The 21,211-nt window shown below is 41.7% G+C and overlaps 1 protein-coding gene across 1 annotated transcript in view; it reads right to left on the minus strand.

The window, feature by feature from the left end:
• RBM26 (RNA binding motif protein 26) overlaps nucleotides 1-21,211 on the minus strand; it is a 106,693-nt gene that overhangs the window by 46,130 nt on the left and 39,352 nt on the right. Inside the window, exons 7-14 of the mRNA XM_089680461.1 lie at nucleotides 19,670-19,930; nucleotides 16,982-17,233; nucleotides 16,351-16,497; nucleotides 16,045-16,209; nucleotides 14,343-14,451; nucleotides 10,795-10,954; nucleotides 9,992-10,159; nucleotides 8,749-8,820 (exon numbers count right to left, since the gene is read on the minus strand). Of these exons, the coding sequence (XP_089536587.1) occupies nucleotides 8,749-8,820; nucleotides 9,992-10,159; nucleotides 10,795-10,954; nucleotides 14,343-14,451; nucleotides 16,045-16,209; nucleotides 16,351-16,497; nucleotides 16,982-17,233; nucleotides 19,670-19,930 (1,334 nt within the window). The remainder of the gene's footprint in view (nucleotides 1-8,748; nucleotides 8,821-9,991; nucleotides 10,160-10,794; nucleotides 10,955-14,342; nucleotides 14,452-16,044; nucleotides 16,210-16,350; nucleotides 16,498-16,981; nucleotides 17,234-19,669; nucleotides 19,931-21,211) is intronic.

A 21,211-nucleotide genomic window follows, 5' to 3' on the forward strand; every position in this document is an offset into this window, starting at 1 on the left:
GTATGCAGATATGACTCTCACAATCAAAGGTGCACTGCATGCACAGAGGAACCTATAAGATTGGTTACAGCAGCCTGGCAATGACCCATGCCTATGTCAGACATGCTACAGCCAACAATGATGGAACAGAGGTAACACAAGTTCAACCTGTGACACAGCACCCCACAAGGGTTACTCATGAAATCTGGGGAGATGAATACTGGGTTCAAGCCCAAGGAGAATAGAGATCAACTGCAGCTTTACGTTACCAGGCATCACTGGGAACACAGACCTGTGTTCCAAGCATCACTCAGATGCAGGAGGCGAGACCAGTAAGAATGCGCTGCTTAGAGCAGCGTTTTTCAACCACTGTGCCGCGGCACACTAGTGTGCCGTGAGATATTGTCTGGTGTGCCGTGGGAAAAATTCCAATTTCATCTGTAACATGTGGCTTCGGCTCACAAATAGACCAATCATTAGAATCTAATGATTCAGTGGTCGGCAAGCCGCGGCTCGCGAGCCACATGCGGCTCTTTACCCAGTCTAATGCGGCTCTTCTGTGTGCCGGGCGCCTGCTCCCCTCCCTCCTCTCGGTCGGCCGCTCCCCTGCCTCCTCTCGGTTGGCAGCCCCAAAAGTCCGCGCGGACCTTTTAATCCGGCTTGCGGATGTGGCTGTCAGGATGTGTGTAGGCGGGGCAGCGTGCCGAACGTGAGGGGAGGGGAGCTAGGCTCCTCTCACAGTCCGCCCTGAAGACCCGAACGGCGCGGGAAGACAGCGAGAGGAACGCAAAAGGTAAGTGAATTGACACGGGGGACTTGGCTTACTAGAAGGGGGGGGGGGGAATAGTACTGTGGGGGATGAAATACTATATGAGGGATGAATTACTTTATGAGGGATGAAATACTATATGGGGGGATGAAATACTATATGGGGGATGAATTACTATATCAGGGATGAATTACTATATGAGGGATGAAATACTATATGGGGGGATGAAATACTATATGGGGGGATGAAATACTATATGGGGGGATGAATTACTATATGAGGGATGAAATACTATATGGGGGGATGAAATACTATATGAGGGATGAAATACTATATGGGGGATGAATTACTATATGAGGGATGAATTACTGTATGAGGGATGAAATACTATATGGGGGGATGAAATACTATATGAGGGATGAAATACTATATGAGGGGATGAAATACTATATGGGGGGATGAAATACTATATGGGGGATGAAATACTATATGAGGGATGAAATACTATATGAGGGATGAAATACTATATGAGGGATGAATTACTATATGAGGGATGAAATACTATATGGGGGGATGAAATACTATATGGGGGGATGAAATACTATATGGGGGGATGAAATACTATATGAGGGATGAATTACTATGGGGGATGAATTACTATATGGAGGATGAATTACTATATGGGGGATTAATTACTATGCTTACTATGGGGGAATATTACTATACTTACTATGGATGACACATACACATCATTCATCTACTCTTGGTCCGGCCCCCGGGTCCAATTATAAAATACTTTATTATTTCATAATAAAGTAATTATAAAATAATTTCTTTGTGTTTGATTCCTATTCAAGAGAATTACTTTATATATAGTCAATATAGGCACAGAGGTAAATTTTTTTAACATTTTCTAATGGTGGTGTGCCTCGTGATTTTTTTCATGAAAAAAGTGTGCCTTTGCACAAAAAAGGTTGAAAAACACTGGCTTAGAGTGCACAAACTCTACCCCAACTGAAGATTTCGGTACCCATTCCCAAAGGATTAACCCTTTTCATGCTGCTGCTGAAAAGAAGGGATTAAAGGCAAAAACTCAGTTTCCACCAAAGCAGTTACTATGCAATATGCTCCCTAGAGACCAATATGGCACCCAGCCTGCAATGTACATTTGCATAGGAAAAGTGTCTTAAAAGACAGAGCACCATTGTCATGGTTCTGGACTTGGAAAGCACGCAGAAGTGAGGAACTGAACATAGGGCATAGATAGGAGGCACTATGAAGCAAGATGCAGCACCTATTGGGTGCTTCCAGTCCTAACCTGCACAAACATTGATTTGGCAGAGCTGTGACAATGGAGATTTATAAGCATGTCAGCTGTGATAAAACTTCTCAGTGGCTGCATTGGTGAGCCTCTCAGCCTAGAGAGGCCTGGTCTAAGTCAACCAGCAGCTGTTGATTAAAGAAATCTACAAAATCAGCAGAGCTGAGACAGGAAAGAAGCTAAAATGCCATTTTTGCTTTTACTTGTAAAATCCTTTTATTGAAGTACATCATGGGATACAGAAGTATCTTTATATCCATGACAGGGTTATACTGCCACCTTCAGGTGATTGGACACTGGCAAAAGACAGGAAAACTCCTAGGCAGCGCTTCAGGTTTCTCAGCACGCCATGAGCCACAAAGATAGTGGCAGTATCTTGGTGTTTTGTCTTGTACTTCAATAGGATTTTACAGGTAAAAAACACAAATCCTACTTCTCTACGATACATCGCAGGATACAGAACATCTTAAAATCCATGAAGATAAGAAAGTACCAAAGCAATGGATATGAGGGGAGGGTAACACTACAAGCCAACTGACCCCAAATAACTAAACCAACACAGGCAGCAGCCTGCAAAACACACCAACTAAAGGTAGCATCCTCAGCAGCTCTAACATCCACTTGGTAAAACTTTGTAAAAGTATGAACCGAAAATGAGATGGTAGCTTTACAAATTTGAACTACTAAAGCCTGATGTCAAATAGCCCAAAAAGCACCCACACTCCTGGTAGAATGAACCATCATCAAAAAATGTAACCTTGGCCTTTAGACCGCAAGAAATAAGCTGAGGGATCCATCGATTAATGGTATACTTGGTAACATCATGACCCTTCTTTTGGCATTTAAGAAGCACAAGGAGGGAATCCAGTTGTCGAACTGCAATAGTCCACCTGATAATACCATAACCACAGTGCGAAGAGACTTGTTCCCCAGCATCTGCAGCTTTGGACAGAAAGACAACAACATAATGCCAAGATAGAAAGAAGAAACCACCTTAGGTGCAAAATTAACCTTCGAAGACTGAAAGGAATATCCCCCAAATTGGTTCAAACAGGGATTTCTGTAAAACAAAAGTAACAAGCTGAGTTCTCACGGACTCCTGACTGGTAGAACATAATGCATGATGCCTTATACAAAAAGCATGCACCAAAGAACTTGAAGCATTTACCGTAGTCTCTGAAAAAGGACCACCAAGTCCAAACTATGAGCTTTAATTGAACTCAAGGCCAGTCCCAGATCAACTCCACATTGGTATACAGCCAGGCTTGTGACCTGCAACATACCTGAAAATCCACTAGCCTCACACAGAGCAAAAGTAAGATTTTCTAATCTTATCCCATCTTAAAGTGATTGTAAAGCCGTTTTTTTTTTTCTTTTAATTAAAATAACAAACATGTTATACTTACCTGCTCTGTGCAATTATTTTGCACAGCGCAGCCCCTCCTCTTCTCTGGTCCACAGTCGGAGCTCCTGGCTCCTCCCTCCATCAAGTGCTCCCATAGCATGTTGCTTGGTATGGGGGCACTGGTGAGTGCTGGCTTGCGAGCCCTACCCCCCGCTCTCGTCTTGGACTCTGCCGGACGGCAGAGGGAGCTAATGGGGAAGCAAGGGAGCCGAGAGAGTCTCCGCTCTTGTGCAAATCTCTGGATGAAGATCGGGCTCAGGTATGTATTTAGTGGGGCCTACCCCCTGGCAAAAAAATCATTAAATCGGTCTTTGACAAGTGGAACAAAGATATTCATTGGTTTGGAAGCAAAAGTGTTCTGAAAATGAATAGTCTCCCTCGACTGCTGTACCTACTGAAAACCCTTCCTTCCTTCAGGTTGTTTAAATGGACTAAGATACCACATACTTTCTCACCTTTGGGGAAAAGAAAGCCGGACTGAAAAGATCCACATTAATGCTTCCAAAATACAGAGGAGGTATCGGGCTCTCAGATCATGTAAAATACCATGCTGCAGCCCATCTGCCTAGAGTGCTTGACCTGTGCAGCCAAAAGGACAGACATCCTTCAATAGATTTAGAATAGTCCTACCTTCCATTCCCTCTTGATGGCTTACCTCCAGTTGCCCAGCAGATATGCTCTCATAGGTCCAACCTTTGACACCACAAAGTTGATTTTGAAAATTAAGTCTATATTCCTACATCCTAGCCCACAGTTGCCTATATTCGGATCACTACTTTTTGCGCACAGCGCCACAGACTCTCAATTCTGCAATTTCACTGCAAAAGCACTTTCCGCCTGGCAGTACTAGGGTCATCGGTTCGAATCCCAACCACAGCACCACCTGCCTGGAGTTCACATGTTCTCCCTGTACCTGTGTGGGTATGTATGAATGTGAGTTAGGGACCTTAGATTGTACGCTCCTTGAGGGTTAGGGACTGATGTGAATGTACAATATATATGTAAAGCGCTGCATAAATTGATGGCACTATATTAAGTACCTGTAATAAATAAAAATAAAAGGACGGTTTAGATTATACCATTTCACTTTCCAAAACAAAATCATGACTGAATCGCACATTAGCTCTTCTCACGAGTCTGAATTGAACTTCATAAATGCACGCAGTTAGGTTCTTTCCTTAGATCACTTCTCAAGCTTTTGAGCACTTGCCCCTTCTGAAACATTCTGCTTGAATGCATTGTCTATCAGACACACAACACTGATTTAGGTGATCTCAGCAAAGATCCTAGCTTCTTAAAGCATTGGAAACAAGAATTAAACACCACATTCTCCCAGGCTCACAAAGAGTATATACTCCTTTTTGTACACAAGGCATCTTTAGTGAACATGTACCAAGAAAATGGGTATAAAAACTCAGCCTCCTGATTTTTTTCTCTTTGCTGTAGATGTAAAAAATAAATAACTAAAAATATCAACAATACATATTTTTTGGGATTGCCCATTGCAGTACAATTTCTGGTCCAAGGTTAAAAATCTGATTGGGGTATCTCTTGTGGATATGTCATTTACTTACTACATGATACGCCACTTCCATTCAAACACTACAAAGTCTCTTCTAAAACATCTCCGGAATGCTGTGAAAGAAAAAACTTATTCTGGCTATGTAGAAAAAATGGATCCACCTAGCAATGAACAGTGGAATGCTAGAATCTCAGATATCGAATTGATTGAGCAACTCATGGCAAGCCTGAAGGACCATTCCAAAAAAACCAAATTTTCATATCTGGTTGCCCTTGATCCTATTTATAGACTCACTAGCTTCTGACTCCCAGACTCTTTAGACGTGGGTTTGGAGCATAAAGCCTCACTTGTTAGAGAGCAGCATCTCGTCTCTTTCCTCCTCCCCTCCCACCCCTTTCCATAGTCTCTCTCCATCATCCCATCCTCTCTCCCAGCCTTTTTTGTCTGGAAAGGCTAGGAAAGAGGAAGAGATTAAGAAAAACCATGGGAGAGGGGTGGGAGGAGAGCAGCTTGCTCTGGGGGCACTCAGCAAAGGGGAAGAGAAAGAAAGAATAAAAACAAGCCTGTAGAACCACTTTAAATTAATGGCTAGGATGGGAAGACATCCCATCATCTTTTTGTATATCCTTTGGAAATTTATTAGTATCGCACAGGTCTCCTGTGTATTGATCTGTATGCAATTGCCTCCAGACTAAGATATGTGCAAGTTTATATATGGCAGTATATTGTTATATAGTCTTGTTCCTGTGTTTATGCTGTGATGTTGTCTCTGTTTTGAACTGCAATAATAGAAAGTGTTGGGTTTTTATGGACATTAGTGTAAGATCATCTATACAATTCTATTTTTCATACTATGCAGTTGCAAGCCATATCAGCACACAGAGTATTCAGGATTGGTAGGCGAGGACTGTCCTGGAGAGGTGTAATTCTTGGAAGATTGTTATACGACTCCTGTGACTGAATGCTTACCCTGTCTCCTTTTGGTCTAAATAAGGAATTAATAAAAAAAAAAAAATAAATAAGACTTTCCAAGTTCTGTGGTAAATCTTCCTTGAAGTCAGCTTCAATATGATAGGAATGACCAAATCAGAGTCTCCTGTCTGAAGACCCTGGGTTCAAGAGGCATGCCATTAAAGCCAGTGGATGTAAAGCAGGAAAGAAAACTGGACCTTGCAAAAGAAGGTTGGGTCGATCGCCAATATGTTCACAATATGGAAGTACCAAATTCACCTGGGACAGGCTGGGGCAATCAGAATCAATGGAATTTCTTCCACTCAAATCATGGGAAGCAGATGAGGGAGAAGCTGTAATGGCAAGAAGGCATAAAACGATGGAGAAGTGGTCCTGGAAATGCCAGAAGATCCACGTCTGGGGTGCCCCATCATTAACAAAAGTTCTTAAAACACCTCTGGGTGAAGAGGCCATACCTGGCTGAGAAAGCACATCTGCCAATTTTCCACACCTGGAATGTAAACACTGGACAGGGCAGTAACATGAACGTTCCACCCAAGACTAGATGAGATCCGCTTCCTCCTGAGCAGCCCAAATGCTGGTGTCTCTTTGATGGATTTATGAACACCATTGTCGTAGCTTTCTTCACTTGGCAATTATAAGTAAGGCCCTTACTTATGTGCAACAACCTCTTCTGCAATGATTAAGTTCTCTGGACTGAAAGATCCATCAAAACTCCACCCCAGCCCACCAGTCTGGCATCCATCATCAGAATCCTCCAGGACAGAGGGAGGAATGTTTTTCCCATCTCCAGCATGCATCCAAATATAGTCTTGTGCTGGGGAATCCAATCATAGCATCCTCCTATTGCATGTCGCTAAAACATGCCGTTGGGGAGGCGTGGAATAAAACTGGGTGAAGGGCACTGCCTTCAGCAAACTTGCCATCTTTTCCAAAATCATCATGCAAAAGTCTTGAGCAAGTCCACCCGAGCCCTCAGAGCAGGAGAGGAAAAACGCTTCAGATTGTAACTAAGGTCCAAGCCAGCCAGTATTTCAGAAAACATTCTGTACCCCATAGACAGCAGATGTGAATGATTCCCTCGTCACAAAGAAACTGGAGGAATGGTGCCCCAGAAGTAGTGGAGATAGCAGATAGGTGGAGGGAGTCAGAGCTATACGGAACATACTGACCCCCAGGAGATTCATTGCACAAGGGCTAAATTGCACCTTAACTAAAAAAGGTTTTTTTAGAACCCTCTGCCTCTCCTCTCTGGAGAAATAGCTTGCTTTATATAGGTACCCTTGCTAGAAACAGCAGTCCAAGTCAGCCAGGAGGGCACTGTGCTATTAAGCACCAGTGTGCTGGTTACCCTAGAAAGTTTTAACTAAAATCTGCCAGTGCAACCACCTTCAGTCCCCCCAGCAAGTGGTTTGCTGCAACCTCCAGTCCCCCCAGCAACTGGTCTGCTGCAACCTCCAGTCCCCCCAGCAACTGGTCTGATGCAACCTCCAGTACCACCAGAAACTGGTCTGCTGCAACCTCCAGTCCCATCGGCAACTAGTCTGATGTGACCTTTAATCATACAAACCACTGCTACTGGTGTAACCTGTAGTTCTATTGAATTTTCTGACTTGCTACAACCAGTTGTCCCCCAAGAGCCTAGACGGCTGCTCTCACGAGGATCCAAAATGGCCACTGCCAGAGTGCTCCACCCCACTGATGACGTCACCGGCGCACTACACATACTCACGTAACCTAGCCAGTCACGTGTGAATAAGAGGTGTGGAGAAAAACTCTTCACCCTCTGCACTTAAAAGATAAGTTCACCTTTCGAAGCATGTTACACCCATATTCAGGCTGTTACATGTAACATGTTACTGTAGAACCAGCCCCCACACCCCCACCTTGTGACAGCTAGCGGGGGAGCCTCTCCCCCGCTGTCACAATTTAAAAAAAAAAAAAAACCTGAGGCCAGTCACTTCACAAGGTACGTGTGAGGGATTGCAACTACTTCAATGGCATTTTGAAAAATTGCGTAGCTAAGACTATGGCCTGAATGTTTCCTAATATTTTATATTTGGTTAGAAAGGCTGGATTTTTCTCCCTATAAGATTTTGATTGGCAGTATGCCATGCACTTACATATATTTTCTCAGCAGTTAAAGGCCTCTTTCCCCAATTCCAAACCCCAACAGATTGGAAGGATCTAAAACTAAAGCCAGGTGACTAGGTGGTAGTTAAAAAAATACATAAGGAAAGGTTTAGAGTCACATAACAAAGCCTATTTCACGTACATTTTTCAAAACTAAGTAAAAGTCAACTGTATCCACACCAGACAATGCAAAATGTTTCTAAATTAACGCATATGTGTGTTGGTTTTCCTCCAGAAATCACAGCCTGGGATACCAATCCATTTATTCAAGTGCTTTAATTGTAGGTAAAAATTTAGCATTTAAACATGGTCTACTAAAGGAGGGAGCAGACCTTTCAATCATCTGTGCATCCTCCATTCATAGATTGGGTTTCATTCATAAAACCTGTGGTCCGAATTCTATGAATGGAGAAGCTCGGTGGAAAGGACAACAATAGTCAGGCACCCTTAATGATTGCCTGTCACTGATCCCTTAACTCTATTAATCCTGCTGTGGTAATCTTTCTGGGGAAGAAGGAGCCAACAACACAAGGGACACATCAGATTAATTTGTAAGCAATGTCCCTTGTGAGGTGTTTTTTTTTCTTATCTTTGACTAAACTTAGCCTTTAACCCAAACAGGTTTAATCCTAAGGCAATTTACTGACCTTTTCAGTAGTTGCAGTTGTGTGCTTCACAATAAAACCCAGCCTCTCCTTTACTGGTATTTTGGTTACAATCTGCAATAAAAGACCAAATAAAATATGTAGCATTACCAAATCTGCAAAAGTACGACACAAATTCCAAGTATTTGGAAAGTAAAATAAACGTATGCCAATCAAGGATCCAGAAAGGGCATCTTGTAAGCGTGATTATACTTCCAAATATTGAAATGTAATTTGCCCTCTGCCAATGCATCCCTTAGTGATACATTTTAACATCTAGAAGTACCCTGCTAATGACCTTGATATACTGTACTGCCTCAACGTTAGCACTTTGGCCCTCTGTTGACTCATCATTGAGTATCATTGAACAGACAGGTCCTAGGGGCACTTTCACAGACTGCTTAGGTGGAACATTGGGAGGCTGACCATTCAGATGACCAACCTTACAATAACTAAAAAAAAAAAAAATAGAACTAACCACTGTAAGTTCTATTTACACTATACCAACTACAGCTCTGTATGGAATATCAGGGCTTACTTACTAAGAAAGTTTAAAGTGCAATGAATAGAGGTAGTAAACCCACTGCTATCAAATACATTCTTAACCTAATCTGACTACAGGAAACTGAAATATCACTGGCTGCCATAAGTAACTGCAATTTGTACTGCCTTATTTCAACAGAGAATCCTCAATAATGCTGCTAAATTCAATAACTGCCTGCAAAAGTTAAACAGCCACTTTGTGAAAGTAATGTTAAAGAGTAAGGAAATTTGCTTATGGATTATAATGATTAGGCCAGTAAGGCAACCCATACATTAGTGATTTTTTTTTTCATTCGGTCAACCAGAAGGTTAAACAAAAAATAAACATAACCCAATTTCCCCTGAATTATTGTATTCTGACAGTGGGGAAACTTCCCAGCCGTAAGAATACACTGAACAGCTGCCAGCCACTGCCGGTGGCACTGATCAAGAGGGAAAAGTCCGACGCGGCGGTTGTACATTAGTCGATTGGTCAAATTTCAATCCATCTAAAAAGAGTTCTGCAGTAACGTCCTGGCAGACGTGGATAAGCAGGCAGTTTATACTATATCAGCTGACCAAGCCAAGAAAAACATAAGAATTAAAACAAAGAAACAGGGATTCTGGAGCAGGGACAACATCATCATGGTCTGCAGTGCTTACTGCTACTGGAAATATTTTACAATGGGTAACAGATTTTATATTTTCTATATTATGCAAATACCTTTGCAGGTGGTGGAGCTTGAGTTTGCTGAGAAGGCCCTTCTCTGTGCCAATACATCTTAATAAATCGATTATTCAAAACCGCTTCTGTGCTTGAGATGGCAGCCTTTGCTTCTGCATGTGTTGCAAACTGAATAAGAGCAGCTTCTGGATCTCCCTCATATGCAACCTGTAAATTATAAAGCTCACATTTTCAAATTGGAAAAAAATTAACAGTAGTAGTTCACGCATAGCATTAATATAAATTTATTTTGCTTGATCTCCTGGCTCCTTCCCCAGCAAGCCACTTGCTATGGGGGGTACTTGTGCGGGCTCGCCCCTGAGCCCCACTGGCTGAATCCATAGACAAAGACAGCGGAACGATGCCCTGCTCCCTGTTCACTCACTGTGATTGACAACAGTGGAAGCCAAAGATTCCCAGGCTGTGTCTGAGCCAATGACGAGTCAGAAAGCTGGGACAGCAGCTGCTCTCGTTCACACTTTTCAATTGGGCTCAGGTAAGGGGGGGCTGGGGAGAGAGCAGCATAGTGAGGGGGGCTGGAGGAGAGCTGGAAAATAAACAGACATTTGACCGCCGAAGCATCAGGGTGTTCGATAACAATTTTTCTCTTGGCTATATAGCCTAAGGTCCATTTCTATATCTGTGAATATTGAGAACCGATATGAACTTAAGCACACCAAGCACACAGCTACCAATACATCTAAATCCACTTTCTCAAACAGCATTAGCCTAATTAATATAAAACAGAAAAAAATTATTCATAAAAAAAAAAAATTGAAGCAGCAGCTAAAATCAAACAATACCTGCAAATTGACAAGTGTTCCAAATTTACTAAAATGTTCATTTAGTCTGCTAATGTTGTTCAGCTCAGAAGGAACTCTCCTTAACTCCAGCTTTGTATTCTCACTTGAAAATGGAGCCTTTTTTGGAAAGTTGGGGGGGTTTCCTCTATTGAAGTTTTGTCTAAAGAGACAATTGAAATTGCATCATTTATATTTTTGATTTGATGTTAGTTTATTCACAAGCCACAAAACACAAATAAGAGACATGACCACACTGGCAAGTAATACCACACCATAATTCAAAATAAATAAACATGTAATGCTCGAGCCGCTATACTTTGTTTTATAGATTTATTGGAGAAGAAAGAAGTAGAATGTTCCAGAATTTAATTCAAAATAAAATTAAAATACAGTAAGACGCTGTCAACCATACACTACATAAAGATGTCAGACAGCTCTTGAGAATGAAAGATATATTTGAATTTGTCTGTTATCTAATGGTCAAGGATTTTTTTTTTTTTTGTTGCATCAGACTACTAAAAAATAGGATAGGAATATAGACAAAGGGAGCTAAGGGAAGTGTGTGAGTCTAAAGCTAGCAATACACTTAAAGCAGAACATCAATCAAAAGGTGGAAGCTCTGCTTGTTTGCATCATCCCCCTCGTTCCCGGAGCGAGCAGGTACCTGCTCCTACTTCTGGTCTGATGCGCTGTGGCTATCTGGGCCGGATGTTTGCCACCTCCCGCAGCCTTCTGGGACAATTCACAGGTCCCAGAAGACTGCGGGACAATTCAAAAAGCGCAACGTGCTTCGCGCATGGGCAGTGGGAAACCGGCTGTGAAGTTACAAGGCTTCACTGCCGATTTCCCTTACTTAAGATGCCAGTGACAGCACCCGAAGCAGATTGAAGAATTGGCTTGAGGGAAGACATTGCTGGATCCCTGGAAAGGTAAGTGTCTCAATATTAAAAGTCAGCAGCTACAGTATTTGTGGGGCTCTGCTTTAAGCTAGCCATAGATGAATCTACTGGACCTAATGGTCTAATGGGACCTGCCGAATATCAGCTCATGTGTGAGCATCCCTCTTAGACAGAAATCAATGTTTGTCGATCAGTAGCTGCAGCCACTGATCAATCTATTCTGACAAAGACTGTCAGAATACAATGTCTCAGCGAAGGGGTGACTCCTTCATCCACTTCCCTTTTCAGGATTGAGGTATCGGTTTGCTTTTTCATTTTTTGTATGTGTTCAGTCTGCAGGGTGAATGAAAAAAGCTAGTAGATTCCTCCATTCACACAAATAATTTTTTCTGCTCTGCCCAAAAATGTGCTGTAAAAAGGATGAGAATGATTATCTACTCAATCAGAGGGAAAGTAAAATGCAAGGTGCTTAACCCCTTGGCGCCAGCACCTGCCAGCCCTTTATGGGTTCTTGACGCCAGGAGGCGGGGTGGGGTTTAGGGTCATGTGACAGCCATGATTGGCTGTCAAAGCAGTCACATGATCGGAGAGCTCCCAATCGCAAGTAGCGATCGGGACCTTTCTGTGAGGAGCTGGTAAATGTGCTGAAAGTGTGCAGGGCTCATGTTCTCGGCATGTGTTTGTTTACATTGGGTAAACAAATATGCAGTCTTACAGAGTCAAGGCACATTTTCCATTGGTGCCGAGGCATACTGTACCATCGGCGCCAAAGAGTTAATACCGAGTCAGACATGAGGGCAACTGTATAGGAACCATGGGTTCCAGGTTTACATATACAGTATTTTGGTTCTTTATTTTAGAGTTCAAAAACTAGATTTTATATTTGTTTTATCGTTCTTGAGAAGCATTTTTGTTGGTGATATGGTAGTCTTTCACCATGCCAGAATACACAACTTAAAAGCATTAAGATCTCTTAGTAAAGAATGTTTGTAAGCTTTTATGAAGATAGCTGTATTATTTAGAAGATAGGCAGAAGTAGTGAACATTCAAACCTAAAGTGGAAATGTAATCAGAATATTAAGTTCTGACCGTTTGCTTCCTGCTGGCCTCTTTTGCATGCATGGCTACATAAAACATTAAAAACAAGTACCTATATTCTTTAAAATCAAGTACTTCATTCTCTCATCCTGTTCTGCACAGCCTCAGTTGTCTTCTATTCTAGACACTGTGCCGAGAATCAGAGCAGTGAGTAAGTCACTAGAAGGCGATCTGCTGACAGGATAGCAATATGCTGCTGAGGGGGCAAAGGAAGCCACAGGAATAAAGCTGGTTAATTTAGATATTAAAAGGGGAGGGGGGTGGGGAGATTTCAATAAGAAAGTGTCTGCTATGGGCACCAGTAAAATGGCAGGCTCAAGAAGAAACAGGAGCAATGTTGAAAGCAATTTACAGCATACTCTAATTCTAGTAGCATAATTATTAATGTGGAATGTATGTTCCTTGCTGAAGAATATTATTTTCTATCACGCTGTTAAGGTGTAAAGATCTGCTTTAAAGCACCCCTTACATACAGAGGGGAATTGTGGATTAACCTTATTTCAGATTCTGAGCATTCTTTAGCATCATGTAAGAAGTGTATAGTTCCCCTTGGTGTTTACTGGCTATTTGTGGATAAAGAGTATGAAACATTTTTGTGTTGATGAAACTGCTAACGAAAGGAGCTCGAACAGAACAGAGATCAGTTAGACAAGAGGAGAGGATGGAAAGAGAAAATCAGAAAAGTTTAAACAAATGTCCTTTACGCATTTGATGGGGTAAATTTGTATGCAGATTTGTTGTAGGAAACGCAGATAAGAATTTGGTTGTGTTCTTCACAGCATATCTGGCCCAGAGGCGTAAATAAGGGGAGGGTCAGGGGGGTCTGAACCCCCCCCCAGCGGAGAGTTGCCAACCATCCCTGCAGCCCTCGATCCACTCGACCGCGAGTGGAAATAAGGTGGGGGCAGCAAGCAGTGCCGGGACTAGGGGTGTGTGAGAGGGGTGGAGGTGAGAAGCAGCGATCTCCTGTATGGCATTCAATAAAGCAGCTGGAAGCCGTGGGAGAGGAGAAGCAACTTCCAGCTGCTTCATTGAAAGCCATACAGGAGATCACTGCTTGTCACTGCCCCAACTACTGCACAGAACATACCTGACTGTTCAGTTTTCTTTCTGGCCCCTCCCCTCTCCCTCCCACCACTGCTGTGTTCTTCTCACTACCCAGCCCCTCCCTCCACAACAATAGGAGAGGAGGGGAGAGAGGCTGGATCTGCTCTGCCTCCCTCTGTGCAAGCCCACACTTCAGTCCATGTAGCTTCAAAGGAGGTGTGGACAGGAAACTGAACACACAGCAGCCACAGCTCTGATGCTACTGATTGAGTCATGGTGAGTCACACCTCCCTTCCTTCCACCCAACCCTTCCACTTCTCCCTTCCTCCCTCCCAACCATCTGGGACAGTTAGAATTGAAGGGTTAAAAAAGGAGGCCAAAAGTCAATTCTCAAGCTTCACTGTTGAGGTGCTATGTAGGCACATCTCCACAACACATTTTGTATAATTAAGATATAAACACTACCAGTAATTCTCACTGTAGATAGTTTATTAATGAACATACTTGTCAAACCAGGGTTTTTTTAGAGATATTCCAGATTCTCCAGGTGGAAGATTCCTCTTCCTGGATTCAGATTCAACTACAATCCTCACATTACCGTTGGCAGGTTTTTCTGTAGTAGAAAAAAAAAAAAGCATAAACCAAAACAGGTTATTTGATATATAGAACATGTCAATTAACTTATTAAGCATTCCAAATTCAAAAAATTGCATTCAAAAATATTTGACAATCCTTATTTATATATTTAGGTATAGCCTAGCTCTAAGGCTCATGGTATGGGTCCACCCAAACCATATAAAAAGTCAGGCAGCATTAGCAATCTGGAAAATCCAACCAAAAAGATTCTCACTAAGACCAATCAGATATTGGGTATTGGCAAGGTCGCACAATATCCGCTGACAAGTAACTGTATTCTAGCCTGGCGATAAGACAATTTTTAAGTCTATGATCTAAGCTGAAAAGGAGCTTGTACTTTGCTGCCCTATAAGTAACATGCAAACTGTTCTGAATATTTGCAATCATTAAAATACACAAGTCACACAAAAATAGGGCATATATCATTATGGGAGTGCATAGTTTGTGGTGCCGGAGTATGAGTCCTTAGCATTTTGAGGGATTTATAACGCTTTTTCTGGGTTCCAGCAAAATGGCAGCCTCAGGCAAGTGAGTGTAACCTTTTATTTTTTAATAATGTTTTTAAGCGGTACTTTAATACGGTTAGCCTTTTTTTCCCACATATATGGGTTTTCCTTCTTGATGTATCCATCTGTGATCCTGATTAGTATATGAGGACAGCAGTCCACAGAGGATTATGCAAAAGAGCTTTCAGACCTTCCATCAATCTTAGGGATCTCCTATAGGATTATTCACTGGGTGCTTTTGATTTCCACTTTAGATTTTCCTGCCACTGTTGTGCTGATAAATTTTTGGGGCTAGAAAAATTACTTAGAACCCCCAAACATTATATATATATTTTTTAGCAGAGGTCCTATACAATAAAATGGTTGGTTTTTAATTTTTTTATGTCACACGGTATTCGTGCAAACACAATACAATTCCTAATTTTCAGGTAAAATGTAACCGATGTTACACAGAGTAAATAGATACTTATTTTTTATTATTAATTTTAAACTTTTTTTAGATTCTTTGTAATTTTTTTGTATTAACTTTATTGCTATCACAGGAGATGAACAACATCCATTGCGACAGTATGGGCAGTGACCAGTCCTCTTTACCCCAAATCTCTCCTCTGGCCTCCAATGCCGCAAGCAGCCAGGTAAACAGAGAGGAGGAACCGGAAGTAGCAAAATCATATCACTTCCAGTTCCCATGGTGACAGAAAGGGAGGAACAATGCCAGTTTCTCCTCCTCTGCTCTGACGGGGGAGCCCAGGAGATGTGGACCTGCTTCCACTGCCCACAGAAGTGACTGCGTGGCTATTCAGCCACTCAAATAACTTCTGCATAAACGGGAAACGCCAAATGAAAATTTTAATACCGGGATGATGCCTGTAGATGCATTCATCATCCCGATATAACCTCTGAGGAGCAGTATAAAAGTAGTCAAAGAGACTGCTTGGAGAAACAAAAGGTGGACTGCTAAGTATTAGTTTTTTTTTTCACAGATGGCTTTTAAAAGATACAACCAAATACAACTAAGTACTTATTTAAAAAAAAAAAAAAAGAAGAAGAAGAAGAAGTGGTACCCCTAGGTGGTAAATCCATGTCTCCTGAGGTTAGGCCTATTAAATTAGGCCTCTGTGCATGTACACGATGCCTGTACACAGGTCGAGAAGTGTTTGTCATGCTTGGGGCTTCTGGATTGTAACCATCAGCTTCATATGTTTCTGGGAACAAAGGAATTGGTCCTCCTAAAAATAGATAAAAAGTGCAAATTATTAGACCTAGCCCTGCATAAATCCTACACATCAAAACAAAGGGCCTCCAAAGTATGCACACTTGTTTTTGTCAGGGAGCAAACTGAAGTGCTAAACAAAACACAGCACACATACCTGTGGAGAAGAGAGGAGGTGGTGGGACCACAGGGGGAGGTGGGTGGTGAATGCCAGTAGTCACAACAGTAGGAACTGAGCTGGTGGCAGAATTTGGGGGAGGATCCATACCAGCAGGTTGTAATGGCGGTAGAGGAGGGGGTGGACCTGTCGAGAACAGAAAAAAATAAATACCAACAGAATAGAAAAGCAGTACATGCATGGGAAAAGGCTTGTGTGGACCTTGAAAATGTGAAAAGTAATAGGTTCCTCCTCTGCTTTGCCCACATGCTCAAAGAGAAATCCCTTTATAAGCTCCATGAGAGTCTGTATTGGAGCATATATGCATATATAATGTCACCAACCTCTTTTACTCCCCATGAGTGCTCCGGCCTGGAACCGTACCATTGGGGTACCACGCACTGAATAGTGGGAGAAATGGAAGTGGTCACATGCCCCCCATACTGGGAAGTATCAAGCTTTTTAAAGGGTTTTGGAAAGGGGTGGTAGGATAGGTATTAGTGTCAGAGGAAGCTATGAAGAGGACCTGTAACTTTGCAGTGAGTGACCATAGAAAGAGATTTACTTTTAGTACAATGCCTTTATTTTAGAATAGTTACAGCATGTGTCAAATATCTATACAAAGCATTACCTGACACTGGTGGCAGGCTGGGTGGCAAGCTGGGTGGCAGAGGACCTGGTGGAGGAACTGGAGGTCGCAAATTTACTGGAGGAGGAGTAAGAAGCGTGGGTGGGGGTGGAATTCCTGGTGGGGGTGGTCCATCTACAACAGGTGGCTGTGCTGGGAATGGCAGTATTCCAGGTAGGTTGACATCTTCAACAACCACGGGATCACTACCATGGTCAAATGGACACATATCCCCTCTCATACAAAATCCTTTTTCTGGAAATAGAAGGAAGTACATTTAATTAATAACAGACGTCCATTTAGCGCCAAGTAAAATGAATCAGAAAAGATACTGACTTGTCTTAATACAATTTGTTACCATGTCCATGTGTAATGTATGTAGGGAACTCCCAGACAAATATAGAGAAAAACAGATGTATCCTGATGTTAGCAATGTGGCCCTATAAAGATCCTAATACTCCTGATAAGCATATATATGTTCTCTACATACAACCATCACACTCAATCCTTCATGGTTTACAATGAACATGTTTTAGCTAGTTAAAAAATGAATGGCACGTACAAAACACAGAAAATGGGATTTTGTACACATACCTTTCATGGAGTACATTACAGGACACAGGAGAGTTAATTCTTAGGACCATTTAGTTAGGCTCCACCTTCAGGTGATTAGACACTGACAAATAGGAAAACTTGACCCAGTCCTACATAACTCCTCCAACTACCAGCATTGTATCAGTTTTGTCAGCAAATGTACTTCAACAAAGCGATTTTACAGGGAAGTAAAATCAGTGCACATCACAGGACACAGGAGAATTTATTCTTAGACCATTGGGACATCCAAAGAAAATCCCATGAGGAATGGGCAACAGCTAACAGGCCCATCAGGAAAACGTTTCAACATGAAGAAAGAGTACTGAACAGTAAAGGCCTTTAGAAACTCACTTGGAGGACTTTCTTACCGAGGCCAATGTCCAAGCAAGGCCTAAATATCCACCTGGTAGAACTTAGAACTTGGCAGGTGTGTGTGCAGGTTAAAAATGAAGAACAAGGTCTGGCAGCTAAAGGATTATTAAAGTCATAGACCCAAAATAAGCATTCAGCTAATGAAGACATAGAAAAAGTGAACTTATTTCAGATTGGTAACTCACAAGATAGTGAAGCCACTGGATCAATATTATTCAAACAAAGAGCATTTTCAAAGGACAACTCCGTAATGACAGCCTACAAATTTTTCCAGTGGGTTTCCTTTAATGCCTAATGTAAATCACAAAAATAGATATAGTGTCAGACTGACTTCATATTAACAGCCTTTATTTTCCTAGTGTTACCACCACATTCCTCTTAAAGGAGCTTTGCAAGCACTGAAAAAAATCAATGTGCAATTTAACAAGCATTACGTTACAGAGTGAACTCAGTCTAACTTTCTTGTATTGAACTGTATTGTTGCTGTATTGTCTCCCATTATATTGTAAAGCGCTGAGACAACTGTTGTCACTATATAAATCCTGTATAATAATAACTTTAAACTTGCTACGCCACACCCACCACTTCTCTGCAATACAAGTCTGTGTAAAAACACTTGTGCTGAGGGGTTGTGGCTATTAATCAGCTGGCACAGAGGACTGCAGTGTGAGGGCTGTATGAAGCATTTCCAGTCCGAGAAAAGGGGAAAAAAAAAAGATTTTAACAATTTCCGCATTACCCTATAGCAGAAATACTGCTCACGGGGTGGCATTGGTACGTATATACACATGATTTTGCCGCTACTGGTAGGGGATCGCACGCTCCCTACCCGCGCCGCCATTCGCGGCCTCGGCTGTCAATCACTGGGTCCTGGACAATCTAGCTCTCTCCCCTGTCAGCTCCAGCACACTGCATAGCCATACAAAGCAGTGTGCTTAAAGTGAAACAGACACACTGCCCGCATAGTAAAATAGCACACAGTTAACCCTTTGATCACCCCAGATGTTAATCACTTCCTGCCCAGTGCCATTAGTACAGTGTCAATGCTTTTTATTAGCACTGATCACTGTATTGGTGTCACTGGGGATGTCAGTGACACCAAGTCAGTGTCAGAATGCCTGCCGCAGTCCCGCTATAAGTTGCCGATCGCTGCCATTACTAGTAATAAAAAAAAAATCCAGCATATATACCGCCATTTGTAAATGCTATAACTTTCACGTAAACCACTTAATTTACACATATTGGAATTTTTTTTCAGCAAAGACACGCAGCAGAATACATTTTGGCTTAAATTTATGACGAAATTTAATTTTTTTTACTCGACATGTTTAATCGCAAAAAGTCAAAAATATTGTTTTTTTTTCAAAATACTCAGTCTTTTTTTTATAGCGCAAAAAATAAAAACCATACAGGTGATCAAATACCACCGAAAGAAAGCTCAATTAGTGGGGAAAAAAAAGTACGTAAATTTAATTTGGGTACAGCGTTGCATGACCGCACAATTGTCAGTTAAAGTAACACAGCGCCATAATCGCAAAAAATGGCCTGGTCAGGAAGGGAGGTAAATTCTCTGGAGGGCAAGTGGTTAAGGAACCTCCTGCAAACATTTAAAAAGCTACAAGAGCAAAAGATTTGAGACCTCAATTAGATTTTAAATGAGTAAGCAGCAGTTGTAAAACAAAAGACAACAGGCACAGTAATGGAAAATAAAGACTGAAGACATACCATCATAGTCTCTGCAGCGTTTTTTGGGAATTGGAGGTCTTCCATAGCTACTGTGGTCCACTTGGTCTTCATGGAATTCTGGCCAGTTTTCAGCTGTGCTGTTCCCATGATGTGATGGTGCAATAACTGTGATCGTGCTACTAAGTGTTGGAACGGGGTAATGAGCTGATCCAATGTGGGGAATGGAGGAGCCCGCCTGATAATTATTATCTGATGCTTCTGTTCTATCAAGATCATATTTTGGTTTTCCTGAATCTTTATCTGTGGAATAATCATTTTGAAAGCATTACACAACTGTAAAAGCTATCAGATGAATTCAAATAAGTTCAACATCCACATGATACCAGCTGTAGTTTTCTCAAATTAAAAGCTGCTAGATGAAACGAAGGGCTAGTTCAGAACCTGCAGAGCAGAACAAAACTGTTTTCTTGTGTGAGCTGGTGTCTGTTCTGTACGGGCATTGCCAATGCAAAGCAGTATTGACCTTTTTTTTCTTTTAATTGTATCGATATATAACATAGTGGCATTTCATAAATTTCTATGCATCGCAGCTGAACTGTGAAGAGACATGGACTGACAGAAACATCAGGAGAGTTCCAGTGTAGACATGTCGAAATTTTCCACACCTTTCTGTTTAGTTGTATTGTTTCAGTGTGTCCTTGCAGAGATCCATGCTTTCCAAATGCAGAAAAAAATGCAGGTCTCTACAAATAGTGTGTGCACAGACTTGTATATGGCACAATACTTTCTCAACAAGTACAAACACCATTTGCTGCTTTGGCAACACAAGCCAGTCTGCAAAGCTGGGGCACAGATGATACATTTACCACCTTAACCTCCTTGGCGGTATGATTCTTTCCGATTTTTTGTGCTGAAAGCGGTACCATTATTTTGCATGGAAATATGTAGTTTTTATTGTAGGCTGTAATTTTTAGGAATAACTCACTGAAATCTGTACGAACAAGAGTCTATTAAACATCCCGGGTAGGATAAAATTTGAAACATGAAATCATAAATTATAATTTAATAAATAATCATAAAAAATAATAATATAATAATAAATTTAATTCAATAATATAATCAAACCAAAAACACTGAAATTTGAAATACAGAGGCAAATTCGCACATCGCTGAGCAAAGTCGCAAAATCGTTTTCAGTGTCTGATGACGAATTTCCCCATAAATCATTATCACTCAATTCTGCAAGTGGTTCTGATTTACTATCGCTGTTCTAAAACCGCTTTTGACGTAAAGGGACGCTTTTTGGACGCCATGGACTTTTCTAAGTTTCCAGGCAGAAAGAACATTCAAAATGCAAGCAGGGCACAGGACAAAGCAGTAGGGACAAAATGTATGTGAAATGCATTGAAACAGCAATGACAGCAAAAATTAATTTTTTTTAAAAATTTCAAATTTCCCGCCGGTTTCGGCACCCGTACGTCCCGACGTCACAGGGACCGCAACACGGAAGCCGGATGTCGGCATCGGCTGGAGGAGATGGCCGGGGACGCTGCAGGGGACACATCGCGGGAGCGAAGGACA

This window comes from Staurois parvus, unplaced genomic scaffold, assembly GCF_062004578.1.
Source record: "Staurois parvus isolate SC_StPar_1 unplaced genomic scaffold, SC_StPar_1.0 ptg000243l, whole genome shotgun sequence".
Taxonomy (NCBI): Eukaryota; Metazoa; Chordata; class Amphibia; order Anura; family Ranidae; genus Staurois; species Staurois parvus.